This window comes from Balaenoptera physalus (genome assembly GCF_965194825.1).
Source record: "Balaenoptera physalus genome assembly, chromosome: 7".
NCBI classification, from domain to species: Eukaryota; Metazoa; Chordata; class Mammalia; order Artiodactyla; family Balaenopteridae; genus Balaenoptera; species Balaenoptera physalus.
The window spans coordinates 101683513-101707399 of record NC_138886.1 but is presented as its reverse complement, the minus strand read 5'-3'; the positions used below and the strand labels follow the sequence as shown (position 1 = coordinate 101707399).

The 23887-nt window shown below is 37.3% G+C and overlaps 1 protein-coding gene and 1 long non-coding RNA gene across 31 annotated transcripts in view; one reads left to right on the top strand and one right to left on the bottom strand.

Annotated features, from left to right (window-relative positions):
- The window catches only part of SPTLC1 (serine palmitoyltransferase long chain base subunit 1), a 65334-nt gene that overhangs the window by 21654 nt on the left and 19793 nt on the right, over positions 1 to 23887 (bottom strand). For 18 of the 30 annotated variants that reach the window (XR_014266224.1, XM_082471301.1, XM_082471314.1 and 15 more), the window contains exons 6-12: positions 21172 to 21304; positions 13070 to 13199; positions 9433 to 9522; positions 4032 to 4139; positions 1786 to 1881; positions 1332 to 1428; positions 176 to 230 (exon numbers count right to left, since the gene is read on the bottom strand). Coding sequence is in view for 24 of the 30 variants with exons in the window: in XM_082471301.1 (XP_082327427.1) it covers positions 176 to 230; positions 1332 to 1428; positions 1786 to 1881; positions 4032 to 4139; positions 9433 to 9522; positions 13070 to 13199; positions 21172 to 21304 (709 nt within the window). In the remaining 6 variants the exon portion in view is untranslated. The other 12 variants (XM_082471298.1, XM_082471300.1, XR_014266222.1 and 9 more) reach the window with 10 other exon arrangements.
- Positions 13206 to 21134, top strand: LOC309665151. The gene is made up of 2 exons (XR_014266235.1): positions 13206 to 16092; positions 19973 to 21134. It is a non-coding gene; the product is annotated as an uncharacterized lncRNA (long non-coding RNA).

Below are 23887 nucleotides of genomic sequence, written 5' to 3'. Positions count from 1 at the left end.
CAGAGAAAAATGTGAATGAACTGTGTTTTTGGTTTCTTAGTTGCAATTTAGACAAACTGACTCAAGCCTATTAAATGCACTGAAAACCAAAGAGGTGACACTCAAAATTTTTCACAAGTTGTTTAAATGTTGTGCAGATAAACTTTTGAGTTGGTTGAAAATATATAAAACTCACCCTTGTAAAGCTTTATGAATTCGTTTGCACTTTTCCTTCAACACTGCAAAAATACCTGAAGGAAACAAATACATTTGATAGTACACTTGGAAGACTGGATATACTAATCTAAAAATGTTTTTCAAGATCCAGTTCATCAATTTAAAATGCAGCAAATCCTTCTGCCCACTAATAACACATAAATAGACAGCCAGTAACTCCTCTGAAGGCCCCCAACTTTCATCTGTGGCATATACTAGCTGGCACCTGCTCACCCAACTTTCAGCAAAATCTGGGATGAAGTTTTCCACAACAAAACAATGGCTCTGTTCTTATTAAGATACTATAAATTATCTGGCCAAGAACAAAAGGGTACAAATATATTAAATATTTCTGGACCCTAAACAATTTGGGAAAAAAATAGACACTGCAGTAATGTTTATGATCTCTTCTTGATATTTTCACTTTCTTTTAAGGAATATCCACAAACTGAAATATCTGAGGAGACAGGAGTGGCAGGGTATCTGACAAGTATATGAATGTGCACACAGAAACTCTCACTTTTACTGATTCTCTGAATTAAAACCAATGCTGAATCTTTAGAAATTTATAAAATTTAAAATTACAAATACCAGGCCTGCTTTTCCATTTTCCTTTTAGTCTTTGGTGAGGAGGCGCTATCACAGCCCAGAACCACATTTTAAATTGAGTCAACTGCCCATTAAGCAAGATTTAATAGTTGGTAAACCTGTATGGCCTCAGCACCAACTCATGAATCAAAGGCTGATGGGGAAAACTAGACAACAGTTATAAAATTATAAGTACCAAAAATTAGCATACTTCAGCTAATTTCTCAAAAAAAACCGATAAACTAAATGATGACTGGCCCAGACCTAGTCCTTCCTTTTTCTGGCATCTCTGCCCACCAAGGGAGCAAGCTTTGCTTTGGCTCTGGCTTCATCTCCAGAAACATGAGAGAAGCTCTAACCCAGAAACCCTGAGGCAGGGACAACTTCTTCACCATTATTTTTCCCATGAATTGCCAGATAATGTAATTCAGAGCCAGAGCTTTGCCTGGGAAATCATTTCCTCCAGCTAATTTCTCCAAAAAGGCAAACCAGCAGCATGGCTAACATGACTTGAAATATCTTTGATTTCCTGGGTTTAAAGGTTATACCTGGATTTTCTTCCATGATGTTGAGGGCCTCAATTGCAGCAGCAGCTAAGAGGGGAGGTAATGAAGCTGAAAAGCAGTATCCCTGGCCGGAAAGTCGCTGAGAAGAAACAAACAAGTTATAAAACATAAACACTTTTTTTGTCTCTGTTTTTCTTTGGCTAAAAAATCTAAAGGCACCAGATCTCTGCACTCCCTACCAAATAGCACGTACAAATGGTGAGGTGGTAAGACCCAGGCATGTACAGAAGTTATGTAACAAAACCAAAACTTTTTTAGAAAGGGAGATAATTTCTAAATGTAAATATTTTGAATGACTCTTTAACAAATCTACTTCTAAATAAAAATTGTGTGATAAACGAAGTTAGAATGAAATTTTGTAATAGCGGTTACATTTTTAGTTGACCAATGGAGCAACGGGTTTCAGTTTTTGCTTTTGTTTTTAAAAAGAACCCACCTGATGGTCAATTACGAAAGACCTGCCACAGCAGAAACCCCCAATAGAAGCAAGTGAATTCTCCATGTTGGCACTGATAAGATCAATATCATCAATCTGTCAGAAAAGAGGGACAGTGGGAGTTATTTCTCAATTTAAAGAAAAGGAGGGGGAAAAAAAAAGGCCAATGTCAATCCTAAAGACAAAATTTCAGCACTAATGTCAACATCTGGATTCAAACTACCTCCTTGAAAATAAAGGGTAAGTCATACAAAATCAATTGTTAAAAGGACCAATGTTTCATAGCCCACCTCTGAAGATGTCTCACTTTATACTTTTTTGCCATTCCATCATTCATCGACAATTTATTCACAGTGGAAGAGCTAGATAAAAGATGAAATCTAAAGTTGTTTGATACTAAACATATTCAGAGGTACAAGATAAGATCACTTCCTTGCTAAAACAGTGGTCTCAGCTGTCCTTCTCCATAGAAGGTACTTGAGAGAAATAAAAAGAAATCTATCAGGGTTTTGAGCACTTTGGAACAAGTACTACATTCCATTTACCTTTTCCACCTTTTCAAAAATGAAATCAATTTATCCAAACATGATGGCAATGGGCCATCATGGGCTCTGACCAAAGTGGACCAACTGGGCAGTGGATGAACCTAATGTGCCCACTGGGCTCCTGAGTACCCACGACCTTCTCAACGGCTCAGCACTCCTTTGGTCCTCACCGTCTGCTCCAGCCCCCAGCACCAAGTTCCATCCTGCATACAGTAGCCATTCTGTAATTACTCACTGATGGCCATAATAATGACTGGTCAGATCACATCTGGTGTTTTTCCAAGTGTTCCACAGATCCAACAAGGAAACCTGCGCACTCTTCTTTTTTTTTAACCTTTCATTATGAAAAATTTCAAACATATACAAAAGTATAAAGAATCCCCATCACCAGATTCAATAATTATCAACTTACGGACAATCCTGTTCCACGTATAAGCCCCCTACTGCCCTCTTCATTTCTTTGGAGCACATCTCAGACTTTACATGTTTTTATCTATAAATATTTCAGTGTGCATTTCTAAAAGATATGCACTCTTTCAAAAACATTACCACACTTAAAAAATGAAAAAATTCTTAATATCAAATACTGAGTGTTCAAGTATCTCTGTCTCACAAAGCTTGTTTTTCACAGTATTTGTTTGAATTAGGGTCCAAATAAGGTCCATACATTCTGCACTCTTACTCAAGCCATTATAAATACTACCTCTGAGACAACTGCTGGAAGCAGTGAGAAAACTAGAACAGTGAAATTAGATAGTGCTTTTTCCTTCTTTAAAATTTTCATGCCTTAAAAATTGCTCTGGTGTAAATTTTACTTGAATTAATTTCCATTTATCTTAAATTCTTCAGTGCATTTCATTGCCAAATGTCAGTTTGTCTTTGAAGAGTATGCTTCAGTCAACTTGGTGTGATAGTCATTCTGCTCTACATTTTTCTCTAGGTCTGTATGGGTAGAGGGATGCAAATAATCTAAGGTGAGTTTATATTTTATAGTTCAACATTTTAACACAAGCTGCAAAACTTTTATGCACAAGATTTGGAGAAAAGCTTCCTTCACATCAACCACACAGCGGTGGGTAAGGGCAGGTTACACAGTGGTCGGTGAGGACAGGTTCTGCAGATGGGCCCACACTGTTCCTCTCCGAGGCTCTAGGAGCAAAACCCACTAAGAGTAGGGCTAGTTGAGGCTCATTTCCTTTCAGCAAGAGAAAACATAAAAAACTCACTCCAGTTGTCTGCGACCTTGAGCGGCTTTGTGAATCCATGCTGGTGTATTTCTAATATATATATATAAATCACCCCCATACACACAAATAACAATACAGAATTTTAAATATTAGAAAGAACATCTTTTCACTGCTATGATACTTTCTAAAGGACAACTTAGAGAATTCTTACTGATTTTAAAGAAAAAATGGAAGGCAAATTTAACTGTTTCTAGAGAAGAAACACGGAAAGCTGGGATCAAATGTTACCGTGTAAACAGAACACAAATTCTATGATTAGCCACTGAGTTCCAAGGGAAGATGGGGACCCTGGTCTGGCTGACCCAATCCTCTGTGGGCTCAGTGAAGTGACAGACACCAAAGCTGCACCCTGCACATCGATGAGGAACACTGTCTTGTGCCCATGAAACCTGCCCAGCAGGATGGAACTGCATGGTTACTATATGAAGGAATGTTCCAAAAAAGGAGAGCTTACATCGATTCCAAAATGTTCAGTGACTCCTCGGCCATGCTCCCCCAGGACTCCAAACGAAAGGCTTTCCTCCAGAAAGATCCTTGCTTTATATCTGTATTTTAACTTAACCTAAGTGGTAAATAAACACAACTTTAAAATACTGAAAATTCATAAAATTCATATTTGTGAATCTGCCTACTTGATAAAATTTATTTGTAACCTCCAAATCAATACTTAGGGCATATTTGCAGGGTGGTGAAAAACTTTGAGTCACCTGAAATGCACCTTCCCAGCTGAGTTAACAGGCTACTGCTTCAGCTTATACTGCAAACAAGTGTCCTTTTCACATTCTGTTTACTGCCACATTTTTCGCATTTTGTGCTTTTCGTTGTGATTCTGTTGTTTAAAATGGCCCCCAAGCACAGTGCTGAAGTTCGGCCTAGAGTGCCTAAGTGCAAGAAGGCTGTGATGTGCCTTATGGAAAAAATGTGTGTGTTACATAAACTTCATTCAGGCCTGAGTTATAGTACTGTTGGCTGTGAGTTCAATATGAATAAATCAACGATATATATTAAATAAGGTGTCTTTAAACAGAAACACATATAAAACAAGGTTATGTATTGAGTAACTGATGAAAATGTTGTGACTAGAGGGTTGCAGAAAACTAACTCTGTATTTGCCCTAGGAGCAAAAGTTCAGTATTTGGTAATTCAGTATTTGCAGCAGGTTTATAGAACATAAATATATATATATATATACATACACACACATACACATATATACACACATATACACACACAATTTATAGAACATAACTACCATGAATAATGAAAATTAACTGTACTTTAGATGCTCTAAAATGATTCAATTTAACTCAGTAATATAGACAGCACAATGCCAATTTTTAAAGAAGGAACTGTTAAGACACTATGAGTATAGACATGTAATTTATCTGTTAAATACTGGTCTGATTATACATAAAAACTCCTAAGGAAATGTTGTAAATATTCTTCCCTCAGAGGCACTATTCCAATTTAGATTCATTTTTTTAATCCAGAAAAAGTTTTCATTAATATGTTTTTTAATCTTTTTTTTTCCCCCTTTGTTTTCCGGCTTATAAGAAAGTCCTTTCCCATCTAAGGTTTAGGTGCATATTTATCTATATGTTCTTCTAATTATTTCATAAATTTTTTGGTTTATACATTGGGAGGCTGAACATATGTACAGATTTTTTCCCCCTAGTGTTTAACTGATTTACCCCTTTATGATATGTATGTGATAAGTTTCACAGCTGAATTAAAATACAGTGATTATCAACCACTAAATTTTTATATATATAACATGAGAAGTTGGGCTCTTAAATCTTTCCATGACTCATGTAATCTTCTCTTGTGCCAGAATCATAATTTTAATTATTAAATGTTTAATTACTATGATTTTTTCCACTGAAACTATAGAAATAATGCACAGAAATATGTAAGATGGGTTGATGTCTCATATCATGCACCTGATAATTTATTTTTTAACCATCAAGATTTTACAGGCTAGGGCTTCCCTGGTGGCGCAGTGGTTGAGAATCTGCCTGCCAATGCAGGGGACACGGGTTCGAGCCCTGGTCTGGGAAGATCCCAAATGCCGCGGAGCAACTGGGCCCGTGAGCCACAACTACTGAGCCTGCGCGTCTGGAGCCTGTGCTCCGCAGCAAGAGAGGCCGCAACAGTGAGAGGCCCGCGCACCGCGATGAAGAGTGGTCCCCGCTCGCCGCAACTAGAGAAAGCCCTCGCACAGAAATGAAGACCCAACACAGCCAAAAATAAATAAATAAATAAATAAAGAAGCTTTCATAAAAAAAAAAAAGATTTTACAGGCTAATCTTGTGAATCAACATCAACTTGGGAGAGGGGTCCTCACTGGGCTTTTACCTGAATTTTCATTAACAATGAACAAACTAATTTGGGGAGAATTACATCTTTTCAATACTAATTCTTTCCCATCCATTAATAAGAGGTATTATATGAGTGAGATAGTTTCTAAAAACCATGTTTTAGAAAATATTTAATAATCTTATCACAGTACTGGAACACAAACAGACAAGTAAAACAAAACAGGAATCCTTTTGTCAAACCCTTATTTGTATACTGTAATTTTACATACTCAGTACTTTAGGTACTTGATCTGTTCCTACACTTTACATTTTGTTTCACTGGCTGTATATTTGCCCATCAGTACTGATTTATTATTGTACCCCTGTAACATACAGTTCTAACATCTTGTGGCCGACTATCTCTCCTACATTATTCTATCAGTCTTTGACACTCACAAAAGGAAGAAGAGGAAAACAAATCTCTTTTATTGACATTTAGGATGTATCTACATTTCCTCAAGAAATAGTGAAAAACTTAAAAAATGAGATATGAAACCTTTATTTTGAATCCCTATTCAATTGATGGACTCATAGATTCAGATTTTAATGGTCAAATGCAATGGTGGTTTATTACAGGAAAATCAGTGTAATACACCATACTTATAGAATGAAGGATAACCACATGATTAACTCAACTGATGCAGAAAAAGCATCTGACAAACCCCAAACCTCTCATGAGAGAAGCATTCAACAAATAAGAAATAGGAGGGAACTTCCTCAACTTGATAAAGGGCATTTACGGAAAACCCACAGCTAAAATCATACTCAATGGTGATGGCCTGAAAGCTTTCCCTTTAAAGAGCAGGAAGGACACTCACTCTTGTCACTTCTGGTCAACACTGTACTGGAAGTTCTAGCCAGAGCAATCAGGCAAGAAAAAAAAAGAAAAGCATCCATCCTTGGAAAGGAAGAAGCAAAACTAGCTCTATTCACAGATGACATGATCTTATATACAGAATAAGATCCACAAAAATACTGTTTCAACTAATAAACAAGTTCAGCAAAAGTTGAATGATGCAAGATCAATACACAAAAGTCATCTGTATTTCTATAATTAGTAGTGAACAATCCAAAAAGGAAATTAAGAAAACAATTCCATCTATAATAGCATCAAAAAGAATAAAATACTTAGCATCAAAAAGAATACAATACTTAGGAATAAATTTAACCAAAGAGGTACCAGACTTTACAGTAAAAGCCACAAACAATACTGAAAGAAATTGAAGAAAACTGAAATAAATGGAAATACATTCCATGTTCATCAATGAGAAGACTCAGTATCATTAAGATGGCAATACTTCCCAGAGCAATCTAAATATTCACTACAATCCCTATAAAAAATCTCAATGCCATTTTTTACAGAAATGGAAAAGCTGATCCTAACATTCAAATGGAATTTCAAGGGACGCCAAATAACCAAAACAATCTTGAAAAAGAACACAAATGGAGAACTCACGTCTTGATTTCAAAGTTTACCACAAAGATACATGAATTAAGTAATTAAGCATGGTACTGGCATAAGGCTAGACATATAGACAAATGGAATAGAACTGAGAGTCCAGAAATAAACCCATATACCTACAGTCAACTGATTTCAACAAGGGTGCCAAGACCATTCAATGGGAAAACAATAGTTTCTTCAACAAATGGTACAGGGACAAATGGATAACCACATGCAAAAGAATGAAGTTGAATCCCTCTCTCACAGAATATACAAAAATTAAGTCAAAATGGATCAAGGACCTAAAATAAGAGCTAAAACTATAAAAATCTCAGAAGAAAACTTAGGGGTGTAACTTCATACCCTGGATTTGGCAATGTATTTCTTAGATATGACACTAAAAACACAAGCAACAACAAAAAACTAGATAAACTGGACTTTGCCAAAATTAAAAACTTTTGTGCATCAAAGGACACTATCAAAGAAATGAAAAGACAACCTACAGAATGAGAGAAAATATTTGCAAATCACATACCTGATAAGGGTCTAGTACCCAGAATACATAAAGAACTTTACAAAAAGACAACCCAGTTTAAAAATGGGCAAAGGACTTCTAGAGGCATTTCTCCAAAGATATACAAATGGCCAACACAAGAAAAGTGGCTCAACATCATTAGTCATTCAAGAAATGCAAATCAGAAATGCAAATATACTTCACACCTACTAGAATGGCAAAAATTAAAAAAAAAAAAAAAGTATACATTGGTAAGGATGTGGAGAAACTGAAACCCTCCTCCATTGCTGGTGGGAATGTAAAATGGTACAAGCCACTGTGGAAAACAGTATGGCAGTTCCTCAATAAGTTAAAAATAGAATTACCACATGATCCAGCAATTACACTGCTAGGCACATACATGAAAGAGTTGAAAACAGGGATTCAAACAAATACTTGTACATGAATGTTCACAGCAGCACTATTCACAAATGCCAAAAGGTGAAGCAATCCAAATATCTGTTAACAAAAAAACCAAAATGTGATATACCCACACAATGGAATATTACTTAGCTTTAAAAAGGAATGAAGCGAAGAGTAGCCCCTGCTTGCCAAAACTAGAGAAAGCCCGCGCACAGCAACGAAGACCCAACACAGCCAAAAATAAATAAATTTTAAAAAAAAGAAGAAAAAAGGAATGAAGTACTGATAAATGATGCCACAAATTGGATAAACAATGAAAACATTATAAGTGAGTGAAGCCATAGTCATATATTATATGATTCCATTTATCAGAAATATCCAGAATAGGTAAATCCATATAGACAGAAAGCAGACTGGTGGGGGCTAGGGGCAAGGAAAAATGCGGAGTGATTGCTTAATGGGTACTGGGTCTTCTTTGGGAGTGACAAAAAGGTTTTACAACTAGCTAGTTGATGAGTGCACAACACTGTGCACGTACTAAATGCCACTGAACTCTACACTCTAAAATGGCTAGTTTTGTTATGTGAATTTCACCTAAAAAAAAAAAATCTCAATAGTCATGGTTTCTAAAGACAGTGTATTGTATCCCCTTTTAAAAAGCTGAGTTTTACAAAATACATATTATATGATTTCATTTATATGAAATTCTACAAAAAGCAAAACTACAGGAACAGAAAGCAGATCAACGGTGGCTTGTGGCCAGGAATGGGGTACTGATTACAAAGGGGCATGAGGGACTTCTGGAGTGACAGAAATGTTCTATATCTTGACTGTGGTGATGGTGATAGGGGAGTATACATCTGTCAAAACTTATCAAACTGTACTCTTAAAGTGAGTATATTTTATTATGTGTCAATTATACCTCAATAAAGTTGGTTTTATAAAACTCAGTCTTGATTACTCTTTAAAGGTCAGGGTTGGCATTTAATGTTAATCTACTTCCCTAGTATGATCAGAATGTGCTTATGATACATATTAAGCAAAGCAATGCAGACATTATACATTAAAAATGGTCATAAACAAAAGGCCTAACTGCCAAATAGTCTGAATACTAAAATAATAAATAAACATGGTTGCTCACCAATTCTGGAAGAGGGCAAATAGTTCCAGTATTCATATATAACCCCTCGACTACAATGAAACGTCGAGTTACACGAGCCTTGCGAGGATTCTTTAAAAGAAAAAAAAATAGATGTTTTAAATGTCAGTAACTCCAAATACAAAATCTGTCATGTGCTCTCTAGCACTTTCACCCTACAAGATTTATTCACCAAGATAAATCAACAAATAGATAGACTAAATTAATTTCAAGCTCAAGGTTTGAGATCCTGTTATTTTGAGATGAAAAACAGTGCTTTCTTCTCTCAGACATGTTTTCAGGTCACACAGTCAACTAGGAGGCCTCACACACAAACACAAACTGTTTAGACACTGAGAATACTAAAACACAAACAAAACCCTCCAAGCCCAGAATGACTGGGAAGGGACCCAAGGGAACTTTCTGGGGGAGATGGGGACGTTTTATGTCATGATGGGGGCCATGATACCTGGGCTACACGGGTATAACCACTGGTCAAAACTGTATAACTAGGACTAATGTATTTCAATGTAAATTTTACCTAAAATAAAAATAACTCTGATGATGATGATGATAATCACCATCATCACAGAGACTGAGTGGGGAGTTAGGTGAAGGTTCAGATGATACAAGAGTGGCAGAATATTGAAAACAAAGCCGGGAGAAGGGTACAGGGGGCTTCACTATACTACTGCTTCCTTTGAATGTGCCAGAAATTTTCCTAATAAAAAGTTAAAAAACAGACAAACCTTGACCTCCCTTACTTACCAAAAAACAGATGAAACCCTTCTCCTTCCTTCCTCCTCACTACTGGTTCAAGTAAAACTGGACTATGACCTCACCCAGTCATGTTTGGAGGTGGTGCAGTGGAGGGACTCTTTCAAGTAACACACACCTTCCCACACCCCACTGACGTCAAATCACTAATAAACCACTCCCACTGCTGAATTTGTAGATGTTTCAGGTATGCTGCACTGAAAAAATTCCACAGAGTTTGCCGCCACCTTTCTACTCAAAGGTTTCTTGCCTCTAAGCTTCTAATGAACAACTAGAAACTCAAATATCAGAGCTATTCTTTAAGGGGTATTTTAGAACCCACAGCTGTATGTAATACTGAAAAAAGTGTCGGCTGAAGCATGCAAAAGTTTACATCATTCTTGGTCATCTCCACTCTGTCACTAAGTCAAACCTGAAGGCTGTGGGTCTGCTGGGAGGTCACAGCTGAGGACATGGGGGCATCCCGCCTCTCCCTGCCTTTAAAAAACAAAGTATCTTTCTTATGATCTTAAAATACTCAATGAAGGAATATTTTATTTTTGGAATATTCTTGGGAAATGGAAAAGTACAAAAAAGAATTTAACAAATGAGCTCCTTACACCACACACTGGTAACTTTTTCTTGTAAATACATATCTTTGTAAATTACCTTGTTCAAATCAGGATTTTACTGCAATCGTTCTAGGACCTGAGTTTTTAAAATATTATGTTGTGAACATTCTCACATTATTTAATATTATTTAAACCATGATTTTAATGGAGATTTAATATTCCACCTTGTAGATACACCGTAAATTATTTAACTATTCCCACAGTGCTGGATTTAGGTTGTTTCCTTCATTTTGTTTTTTTACATCACGTGAATACCCTTCGATCTCTGACACCATTTCTGATTCTCTTCTAAAGATAGCACTCCAGAGGGTATGGATATTTAAGAATCCCAGAATATACCTGCCCATTTACCCTCTAGAAAGGCTGTGCCAACTGAAGCTCTCCTCAGAGTTTCTGGAAGGCCCTTTGTACATCAGTGTGGCACTGATTATTACCATAAAAAGTTTTCCCTAATTGGACAGGCAAAAACTCTTACCCTAATTTCTGCAACTGTTAGTGAGGTCAGACTATTTTCTATTTGTTCAGTTATCTGCATTTCTTCTATGAACTGCTGTTTTTACTTATTATCTTTTTTTTTTTTTAAGAAGGATTAATATGGGATAAGAGAACTCTATAAGAAAAGGAATGAAAAAACATATGAACTCCATTAGTTGGGAAACCGACAAAAAGAGTTTGATCCAAACTCAGATTATTTAACTTACTTTCAAAGGAAATATAAGCATCTAAGTACAAAATATTTAAAAATTTAACATTTATTATTTTTGTGAAAACAAAATTAAAAAAGAATTATTTCTAAAAACCAAAATGTAAAGTAATTTAGAAAGCCTACTCTTGGCAGGAATATGTGGTATAAATTAATTAGTAAAAAGGTAAAAACTATAAAATGGAAATAAATTTTAAGATAACTTTATTTCTTGTTATTCATTAAAAAAAAAAGTTCCACAGATTATAAATCTTATACAACACACACACAGAACTTGAATATGTTGTCTTCCAAATTTGTACAATGCTAACTTGGCGAAATAACTCTACAGCAGACTGGTTCATTGGTCACACTTTCTAAGGCAGTGTTTTTCAATACGGTAGCATTCTATTACTGAATCAGAAAAGGGACATCTTTTTACAATCTGTAGAAAGAATTCATTGGTGGAACGGTCTCAATTTTAAGATTTTCCCTATAGATTCTTCTAAATTGTATACTTATAAAACACTGTCTGTAGCACACCTAGCATAAAATAGCAGAAGTCTATGCGTATTCATCACAAGAATGTGTATAATCATGAAGGGCTGCTCTTAGGCTATCACCTAAACAGAGATGACAGAATCCAAAAGGAATAATTCAAATATCTGGGAAAATGGAAATTAACACAAAATTAAGGATGTGATGAGCATTTTTATCAGTTACTCTAGTAACGGATGAGTTACACTGGGAAAGTCCACTTGAAAGTGGTGTTTGAGACAAAGGATGTGGTGACCAGGTTCCCAGTACAATTCACACACAGTGGTTCCTGCTGCAGAACCACAGACCACAGAACTACCTTCTCTGTTCATGTTGTCAGGGGAAAATAAACGCTAATTCTAACAGTGATGCTTTGAACACGTTTCCTCTGTTCCACTCTCTATCAGAACAAGGAGCAAGTTCCACCTGCCTAATTCCCTCCCTGTCCCAAGGGACTACACAGGTGCTTGAGAAGAAGTGTAAATAGGTTGCAACGTAGAAGGAAACCATGCTTGAGGCAGCTGCTTCCCACAGGGAGCAGCTGCTCAGAGATCTGGGATGAGGTTGGGGTAGGGAGAAAGAGTCTTCACTTTGTTCATAAATTCATTAATTAAGATCTGCCGCCATGGTTTCTTCTGGTGAATTGATACATGATTTATTCTGATATGAATAAGCCTATTTTGAATTCACTAGATACATCTTGTTAATGTCCTAATGAGTTCTGTTGTTACTTCTGTAGAGCTGAGTGTACATACCTCCACCCCCAAAATGCATGCTGTTTTCCTCTCTCTTTTAGAAAGCTGCCTAGATAACCTTCCCCCAAATTTGCCATATATAATTATGGCAATGATGAGGCAATTACTATCAGGCTTGACTCTCTAATCTGAGGTACATTTAATAAGCAGAAACACCCTTATTTAATGTCCACATGTGATCCACAGGCAAGTTTTCATGACAAATTACCATTTCATTTATAATTTAGCTGGTTAGAAAGTACAAAAGAACTGTGTAATTTTCTTCAAAAGAATCATACCTTTTGATCTTCAATCTCTTGTTCTTTCAATAGTCGCTGCAGGTCATCCATATCATTATGGTTAAATAGCTTAATGTCACTACGTGATGCCTGTAATCCCTTCTGAATAGCAAAGCAGGCAGCTTTATCTCTGCAAGGAAGAAAGACCCACCAAATTGGGGTTTAAAGGGTCTTGTCAACATTCTCAGAAAAGGAATGCTTGCTTTTGTAAGTTGACCAACATCCACTTGTTAAACTGAACATGGCAAATAAATAAAACATGTTTGAACATTAATATATTATTGTTTGCACTTCACTCTGCAAAACTTTCCACATAACTACCATACTGATTCTGTTCCACGAAGCAAACTCTTGCCATATTTTGACCTCTGAGAAATCAGCATGCATCTTACTATACAGATGGCATATTAGTTTATTCAAAGTACTTTTCTCTTTCTGAAAAATAAATGAAATATTGGTGCATCTCACCATCAGTGGCATCTCTGATTTGACTGGCCACCACTCTGCCATTACTTTGCCACCAAAAGGAATACTGGGTTACTGACTCTACATAACCCAGGGGAGAACTCATGCAGATTAATCTTCAGTAAGATCCCCTAAATTGAGTTAATGGGGGGCAGGATATATTTCTTAAATTAAGTGTATTATTTAAAAGTACATGCAACACTTCTACTTCTGAGAAAATAGACATATTTTCCCTATTTTTCTCACTGGGTACAACCAAAAATCCTGAACATCATGTATAAGACAAACATAAGATGATGCTGAAAAATGGAGAGAAAAGGCAGACCAGCGAGGGATCTGAGAAATGACATGAAACAAGTTCCTGGATTTTCCTAACTTGGAACTGATGCAGCTGGCAAACTGGAAATGCCAACAGGCGAGACAGAAAAGCTCTGACAAAAGTCTGCTCTCTGTAGCCAAAGGGACAGGAAAGCGGGCAGCCCAGCAAAGGTTTCTACTGCAGCCAAACCACAGAAAAACCTGGGCCTGTCCCCTCCACACTAGCAAAGGCTGAGAGGGGGACCCAGACTCTAGCCTTCACGAGGCCATAACAAGGCTCCCCAGTACCCCTGTGGGAGCTGTCAGAGAAGGGAGCCAGAACTTGTATCTCCGTTGGGTAGTAACAAGTGGCTCCCACTGTGGTGTTAGTGAAGACCATGTGGAGAGACCTAACTTCCAGTCTCCTGCAGGGAGAGACACTCTCCCCTGCCTATGCTTAGGCTGTGTTAGGGGAGGCTCAGACAAGAGTAGGACTCTCACCAACAACCAGAAGAAATGAAAATAACCCCACCTCAGTGTCAGTGGAGGCCCCGTGGGGACCCTGGACTTGTACTTCCACCTGACAGTAATGAGGCAGCAGTGCCCCCCTGCCCTTGTTGGAAGACTGTCAGAGAAAGCCAATTAAAACAGAAAGTTTAAATAAAGCATAAACTATAACAGCATAATATGAAACTGTTCATGTTTCACTTGTCATACCAATAACCAGAAAATATCAAACAATGAAAAAAAAAAGAAAAAAAACAATCAACAAACGCCAGTACTAAGATGACAGAGCTGTCAGGATGATCCGATAATGACTTTAAAACAGTCATGATAAAAATGTTTCATGAGTAATTATGAACATGCTTGAAACAAATGAAAAAACAGGAAGCTGCAGCAGAGAAAAGGAAGATACAAAGAAGAATCCTGTGGGGATATTAGAACTAAAAAGCAAAATAGTCAAAAGAAAAAGCATAGTGGATGAATTCAGCAGCCGAATGGAGAGAGGAAAGAATCAGTGAGCTGAAAGATGCAACAGTAGAAATCAAGTCAATGTAAATCGCAGAGAGAAAGCAGACTAGAAACAAAAGAACAGTCTCAGGGACCTGTGAGACTACAATAAAATATGCAACATTCAAGTCTGTAGAGTTCTAAAGAACAGAATGAGGGTGGGACTAAAAAGGTACTTAAAGAAATAATGGCTGAAAACCTATAGATTAAAGAAGAGGCTTAAAACTATAGATTAAAGAAGCTGAGCAAAATTCTTGCAGGTAAACCCAAACAAATAAATGCCAATACAATTATAGTCAAACTTCTGAAAACTAATGACAAAGAAAAAAATCTTGAAATCAGCACAAGAAAAATGACACCTTACATGTAAGAGAAAAGCAATTTGAGTGACAGTAGATTTCTCATCAGAAACCATGAACACCAGAAAAAAGTGTCCCAATGTATTTCAAATGCTGAAAAAAAAAAAGACCTGGCAACCAAGAATCCAAAACTAGCAAAAATATCCTTTAGGAATGAGGGGGAGAAGACATTCTCAGTTGAAAAAAAAACTAAGAGACTCTGTCCCAAGCTGACTTCTCCTAAAGGAATGGCTAGAGAAAGCTCTCCACATAGAAAAAATAAATAAATAAAAGAATCTTAGATTATCAGGAAGGAAGAAAGAATACTGTAAAAAGTATGAACAAACACACTAGGCTTTTCTTCCCCTCTTGAGTTTTCTAAGTCATTGTGGATGGTTAAAGTAAAAATTATAACACTATCTGATGTGGTTCTCAAAGTGTTTACAGGAAATACTTAAAACAACTGTATTATAAATAAGTAGAGTAAGGGGATGTAAAGGAAGATAAAGGATTCTATAACTGAACTGGTAAAATAACACCAGTAGAATGTGATAACTTATGTGTACATACAACATGATACTTACAGCAATGACTAAAAAACTATACAAAGGGAAACACTCGAAAACAAATAAATAAAATAAATAAGATAAATAAAAATGGAACTCCAAAACTCATTCAATTAACCCTGAGAAAGGCAGGAAAAAGAAAAAAGAAAACAAAAACAGAGAGAACAAATAAGAAACAAAAAATAAAAATTGGGAGATTAAGATCCCATATATCAATAATTACATTAAATGTAAATGGCTAAAATATACAATTTAAAGACAGAGTGGCAGAGTGGATTAAACATGCTGCCTATAAGAAATTCACTTCAAATGTAATGAGATGGGTAGTAAGGGAATGTGTGTGTGTGTGTATACATGTAGATATATATATATATATAGTTATATGCTATATATATGTATGTATGTTATATACAATAATATAGGTAGTAAGGGTATACATATATATTACATACAATAAACACATGCAAACATTCAAAAGGGAAAGCAGAGTGCCTATGTTAATATCTGATAAAGTAGACTTTGGAACAAAGAAAATTACCAGAGACAGAGAAGGATGTTATATAATGATAAAAAGACTCAATTAACCAGGAAAACTTATCCTAAATATGCACCAAATAACAGAGCTACAAAAGATAAGACACAAAAACTGATAAAAGTGAAAGAAGAAATTGACAAATTAAAACAACTGACAGAACTACCAAACAGAAAATCAGCAAGGATATAGAACTCAATAACACCATCAACTAGGAAGATCTAATTGTCGTTTATAGAACACTCCATTCAGCAGAATATTTTTTTTTCTATTTAATGATAATGACAAAAAAAAATTTCTCTCAAAAGGTAAATAAAAGTTTCATATGTAAATTGCTTTTTGACTAAAACTTTTATATAAGTATACCTTAGGAAGTTGACATGCAAAACTAGCGCTCTCTCTTACTGGATTAAAGGATAGAAGTGGCAAATGAACAATCTGTATGTTTTTTCTGGTTTTTAATTTGCATATCAGTGACTTTTAAAAAATAATGATCAGTGTAACATTTGATCATTGAATACTATTATATGAAAAACAGAAATGTATAAAGAAGGAAATTAATCACATGTGTCCTATCATGGAGTGATACCTTCTCACTGGTGTCCTCACGTGGCCTTTTCTCTGTATTTGCCAGAATATTCTTTTTTTAAGTGACTATGGAACATATTCCAAGATAGACCACATCATGAGCCATAAAACAAACTGTAACAAATTAAAAATTTCCAAACGCTTGGAAACTAAACAACACACTTCTACATAACTCATGGGTCAAAGAGAAATAAAACACAAAAATGAACTAAACGAAAATGAAAATAAACGCATCAAAATTTGTGGAACACAACTATAGCAGTGATGACAGGGAAATTCATAGCACTAATACCTTAGAAATGTGGAAAAGTCTCAAATCAGTAATTGAAGTTCTCACCTCAAGAACCTAGAAAGAGCAAACTAAACTGCAAATGAGCAGAAGGCAGGAAATAAGACCAGAAATCAGTAGAAATGAAAACAAAAATACGATGTAGAAAAATCTATGAAACAAGGAGCTGATTCTTTGAAAAGATCAATAAAATTGACAAATCTCTAGCAAAAATGACAAAAAAGAGAGCAGACAGAAATTACCAGTTAGGAAGGAAACAGGGATCTGCAGACATTAGAAGGATAGTAAGGGAATATCACAAACAATGCTACACATACAAATTTGACGATTTAGAAGAAATGGACCAACTCCTTGAAAAACACAAACTACTTCAACTCACTCAATATTTGAATAGCCTTACAAGTACTAAGGAAATTAAATTCATAGTAAAAATACTTCCAAAAAAAAAAAAATCTCGAGGTCCAGCTGTTTTTACTGGAGAACTCTACCAAACATTTAAAGAATTAACAACAGTTTTATACAGTTTCTCCAGAAAATAAAAGAGGGAACACTTTCAAATTGACTTTATGAAGTATTACCCTGATGCCAAGACCAAAGCCTAAAAACAGTAAGTATGGTAGCATCAGGGAAATATAGACTAAAACTACAATGAGATATCTGTACACACCTATGAGAATGGCTAAAAAAAAAAAAAAAATAAAAAGCGACAACACCAAATGCTCCTGAGGATGTTGGAGAAACTAGATCACTTATACACTGTTCATGGAAATGTAAAATAATACAGCCACTCTGGAAAAGTTTGGCAATTTCTTAAAAAACTTAACGCACAATACTTTATGACCAGCAACTGCTTTCCTTGGCATATACCTCAAAGAAATGAAAACTTATGTTCACAGAAAAAGCTATACATGAATATTTACAGCACCTTTATTTGTAATAGCCCCAAACTAGAAACAACTCTGATATCCTTAATAGGTGAATGGTTCAACAAACTGTGGTGTATCCATACCATGGAATATGACTCAGCAATCAAAAGGCACAAACTCTTGATTCACATAACAACCCTGGAGAATCTCCAAATAATTAATGCTGAATGAGAAAAGCCAATCCTCAAATGTTTTACCTACTGTATGACTACATTTGTACAATCTTTTTTTTTTTTTTTAATTAATTTATTTATTTTTGGCTGTGTTGGGTCTTTGTTGCTGCGCACGGGCTTTCTCTAGTTGCGGCAAGCGGGGGCTACTCTTCGTTGCGGTGCGCGGGCTTCTCATTGCGGTGGCTTCTCTTGTTGCAGAGCACGGGCTCTAGGCATGCGGGCTTCAGTAGTTGTGGCTTGCGGGCTCAGTAGTTGTGGCTCGCGGGCTCTAGGGCGCAGGCTCAGTAGTTGTGGCGCACGGGCTTAGTTGCTCCGTGGCATGTGGGATCTTCCCGGACCAGGGCTCGTACCCGTGTCCCCTGCATTGGCAGGCGGATTCACAACCACTGCGCCAACAGGGAAGTCCCTGTACAACAATCTTGAAATCATGAAATTACAGAAAGGAGAACAGATTAGTGGTTGCCAGGGGCTAAAGAGTGGGTAGGGTAGAAGGGATATGGGTGTGGCAACAAGAGGGATTATCTTGACTTTATCAATGTCAACATCCCACTTTTCAAACTGTATTACAGTTTTGCAAGAGGTGACCATTGGGGAAGACTGGGTAAAGGGCACATAAAATCTCTGTATTATTTCTTACAAGTGTATGTGAATCCACAATTATCTCAATATAAAACATTTCATTAGAAAAGGGTACACAAAGTAATATAAAGACAGAGTGACAAGGAAAGACTTACGTATATAAACAACCATTGTTCTGAGACCTACTGGCAAAGCATTATCACTGTTTACTACAAAAGAAAGAAAATAAAACATCGAACATATTGTCTATGCCTAATGAAATTATCAAAAACAATTTATCAAATAATTTACTAAACACCATTTTTACCTCTAGTGTTCCTACTTTCAAATGAATTTCAGGTGGAATATTTAAAATTATGTATAAGGGAATAATTAAGTTGTCTAGTGACTCATTAGAAACTGAAGTTCTAAGACACCAGGCATAAGATTTGAAAGTGAGTTTAGACTAGGTTTCCTAGCAGTGAAAACCAAAAGGACAATATAGTATTTATTATCTGACAAAGGAAGCATACAAGTTCAACTGTAACTGTAAACTTCTTCTGGACTTTAAACTCAAAAAGGAATTTATGGCGGGGGCTTGTATAAAGCGATATTGGCTGACACTGTATTGTAGTTGTCTGCAACTATGCTTTATTAAAAACCTAGAATCACTGTTTAAATCACTGGCTCTCAAATTTGTGATGAGTCTTTATTATTATTGATTTTTTAAACTATGTGCAAGAAATTAATAGAAACATTCATTTTCATGGTCACATTGGGAAACAATTCTACTCAGGCCCAGGCCATGTGCTGGAGTGCTCCCAGGTAACTGTCACAGGGCTGTGGGGAAGAATGGGACACAAGCGCGCTGAAAACCCCCAGGAAGAGCCAGCCCTGCAGCGTGTGCTTGAGCTTGTTGCACTACAGGTGCTCCGACAGTGAGTGAGAAGCAGCAGGATGGTACAGGGACTGAGGTGAGCCGGGCTCTGAAGTCCAGTCACTTGGACCCCTCTTTTGAGCTCCAGCCTCCATTCATTCTCTTACTGAAGGTATTTATTGAGCACCACTAAATGGCACATGCTATCCTAGGCAACGGGCTGGTATGAACTGTTGAAAGTGGTATAAAAGAGTACAGTGAGTGTGAGGCAAGCTGAGCCAAGAGCAGACGGTGCGGGCGCACATGAGCACACACGCACACACCTGCATATGTAAGTTAAGCGAGGCTTGAGAAACAGTGATTTTGACAGGCACGTAAATGCCTGCATGGTCATGGATTCACAAGGATACCAAACTCCTCTGGCTGTAAAATTTTCTCCACATGCAGCAAGGGGTCTTGACCTGGTCTGAGAGCTTGGGGAAGGCTTTCCTGCAGAGGTGGTATGTGTGCAGGATGAGCAGGAATTAAGTAGGAGATGAGAGGAGGAACAGCGTTCTAGGCGTAGGGACTTAGGGTCTTAGCACGTGCAAAGGCCTTGAGGGGAAACTAGCATATAAGGCTGGTAAGGCTACACAGCATGACCACCTAAGGGGAAATGGTAGAAAATGGGCCTAAAACAGTAATCTAGAATGTACAAGATCGTAATAAGAACTTGGATATTTATTTTAGGAACAATGGAAGCTCTTAAATGGAGTGTCTGGCTATGGTGTCAAAAAGGAAAAGAGGAAACAAAAGTCACTCTGAGACCTAAATTAAGAGAGTCATTTAATAGTCCACTCAAAAGATAACAGAGGCTCGGGCTAGTGGCAGGTGCTCCTGATGGGTATAACCAGCTGCCTGGGCTATGCCAGCCCTCACTCTACTCCTCTCTGCTCTTCCCCTCCACAGTAAAAAGCAACACCATACATCTAGTGCACATGTATGCAAGTGTGTAATTTGTTCCTGGGAAGTTAAGGAAGTCTGCAACTCATGACTTCTATATTCTTAACAAGCCATGAAGCAAGATCAGCAGAGACCAAGAGTTGCAGCGAGGGTGCTGAGAAGTGGAGTGACTTTATCAGGTAGTATGAGTGGCTATGTGGGCTACGACCATGGACTCACAAGGACACCACACTGTCACAGAGCTGCACAGGGAAAACAGAGGGCTGGTCCCCTCCTACATAAGTTTGGCCTTCTCAACATCAATAAATAAAATCATAATGGCCGATAACAAAGTACCGACACCTTAAGGCATCCTTCCAGTGGAGGTCTCACTAATTCTGCAGAACTACTTGGCTGGGTGACTATATATTTCTTTAAAAATGAAAAAAAAAAAAATCAATATTATTTTAGGCAGATGACCTCTAACAAAGGAATTCTCTAGGAGGGCCAATATTATTTCCAAAGGAATTCTGATAAGAAATGTCAGTAAAGATTACTTACACAAACACAATGTCCCCTCTCTTAGAGTAAGCAGGAATAGCACTGGCTATGGTGGCAAATCCATATGAGTATATAATGGCTTCTTCTGTCTTCATAAATTTTGCCAGGCGGTCTTCCAAATCCAAGTGCACATCTAGTTCAAGAGTAAAAAGTTAAATGGTTAAACTGTCTCATAATTCTTTTTCTTTGACTAAAAAATAAATAAAATAACATAAGCAGTTTAGTTATTAATACTGTCACCTTGTGGTCAAAATGTAATTGTTCTTAAGTTACAAGTCATACAATATCTACTAAGATAATTCTGGGCCAAAACTGTTTCTATACTCTGTGAGCTGAATCAGCTACTCATTTGTCTATAAATATGTGACTGGGACAGCTCTGACTCTAGGTTTTGCTTTTATATCACTCTAGCAATAAGAATTCAAGGTCCAGTGACCTTGCCTGCTTTAACTTCCCTCAACCAACAATGCCAAGACTTTACCAATGTACGACATTAACTTATTAACGCCGTTTTGCATTTTAGTAGAAGTGACCAAACCAGGCATTAAGACAACTGTCAACCAGCTTTTAAAAGGAAAAGAAAGAAAAAAGAAAAGTAGTTACGTTAAAAAGAACCCCACATACTCTGCATCAAGAGATAGGAACTTTTTCAGTTGTGGTGGTCACTCCTCTAACAGTTTGTGTCAGCACTTAGTTGTGGCACCTGCCATCACTCTGCAGTACTGAGTTTCTGTCTAAATTTCTTTTTAAGTGTACTGGTGAATTCAAATGTATAGTACAAAGAGAAATATGGTCCTTTTATGGAAGCAGCTTAAGAAGAATGTTGATGTAATTATAGGGATAAACTGTAATTATTAAACTGGTATTTTTTTTTCTCTCTTACATCATCGTTCCATATAGCCTTTCACCTTTCCAGGCTAAGCCATGAGGCTTCACACCCTGGGATGGAGGGACCAGCGATGTCTAAAATAAATAGTGTACCAGCTGGCTGTGAACTGGAAAACTTCCAAGTGTCTTAAAATGAGGCAGAGAAAATTTTTTAAAACTTTCTTTAGCTCTTTTAACTACAGCAGGACCCAAGTCTGGAGAACAAGATCAGAGTTTTACCACATGCTCTGCGCAAAGAGAACTCAGAAGTTGATACAGGAAGGATGCAGCCAGGCCCCTCCAGCCTTGGAGCTTCACGGGAGAAACGAGGAACTCTGAGGAGTAAAGGCAGACTTTCAGAGCCGTGGCATGTCCACTGAGGGGAACTCAGAAGTGTAGGCAGTGGCAGGGGGACCCAGACGTTCCCCAGTGAGGGGCGGTGGAGAGGGCTGATGGCCCGGCAGAGCCCTCCAGCTCAGATGTCGAGGACCTGTGGCTGGGAGCCTCGCTCCAGGAGACCCCTTCAGCATCAGCCTTCCCTCCAAGTATGCCCCTCCCTACCAGAGACATTCCTAGTGAGAAGGGGGAGAGGGAAAAGACCTGCAGGACTGAGATATACAAAAGAAACAACTTAACCCAGCTGGATACAAGGCTGGACACTGAGTGGACTAAATATTTCCAACAGAGACCTGGTTAGCCGTTAAGTGTGAGATTTCCACCAACTTCCGGGGAGGAACAAGTGAGTAAGGTCAGCTCAGCAACAGGAATAAACAACTTTTTAGAACATTTGAATAAAGTGTCTAAAATCTGTAAACCCACTCACTGATTTATCAGAGGCAAGTTAATCTTACTGTGATGCTTTTTAACTAGTAAAAGACAAAATTAAGAATTATAAAAGATACAACTTCACAAAGGACTAAATTTTAATAAGTAATTAAATGAGGGCTGTCCGACAATCTCATTCAATTGTTAATCAAACATTTAGTGAGTATCACATAAAAATACTCTGATAAGCACTGGATCAAAGAGAAATATAGGGTTTCTGCCACTTGACAAAGTGAGACAGCTAAGAGAAGCATCTGGCAGCTGTCAATGGAGAACTCGGAGCCCAGAGGGCAGATACAAGGCTAAGCTGTGCCTTCACTCCCCTGGTCTGAAGCACCTGGGTCCCTTCTACACTCAGAACTACAACACATTCAGAGTGACTTCTGACTAAAGGCACAGAGGTCCCTCGATTGTGAACCAAAGGCTGCTGGGGTGGGCGCCAGCTATTGAGTGAGAGATGAGAAGACACAGAGGGTCCGAACTAAATCTCAATTTGATGGCAAGAGAGGTATAGTGAGGAATTAGAAAATTTAGCAGCAATATCCAAATAATAAAATAAATTGAAGACCACTTCATTTGTAGACTTCTTAAAGGATGATACAGAATTGTGAAAATGAACTATTTATCCCATTCCAATTTATCCCATCAAGTAATGATAAACAACTAGGCATGCTTCTTCCCATTTATAAGTTAAAATGTATACCAACATAGCTTATTACATAAAAAACACATGAAATACCATTTGATTTCCATTACCAATCAGGTCATTTTTATAGAAGTGACACTTTCATTAGAGCAACACTAAATAAATATGAGGTTTCACAGTAACGTGTAGAAGAATGCATCCCGGTTGATCAAAATGGCACCAAAAGAGTGCTTAGCTCTTCAAGCATCAAATCTGTGACATCAACACCACCAAGTCTGAAGACTTGATCCTGCTCCTGACTGCCCGCCCTTCCACGAGATATGCTGCCAGGGAAGTGTTGCAGGCAAAGTCTGGCAAGAACGAGGAAAGCAGCAAAGC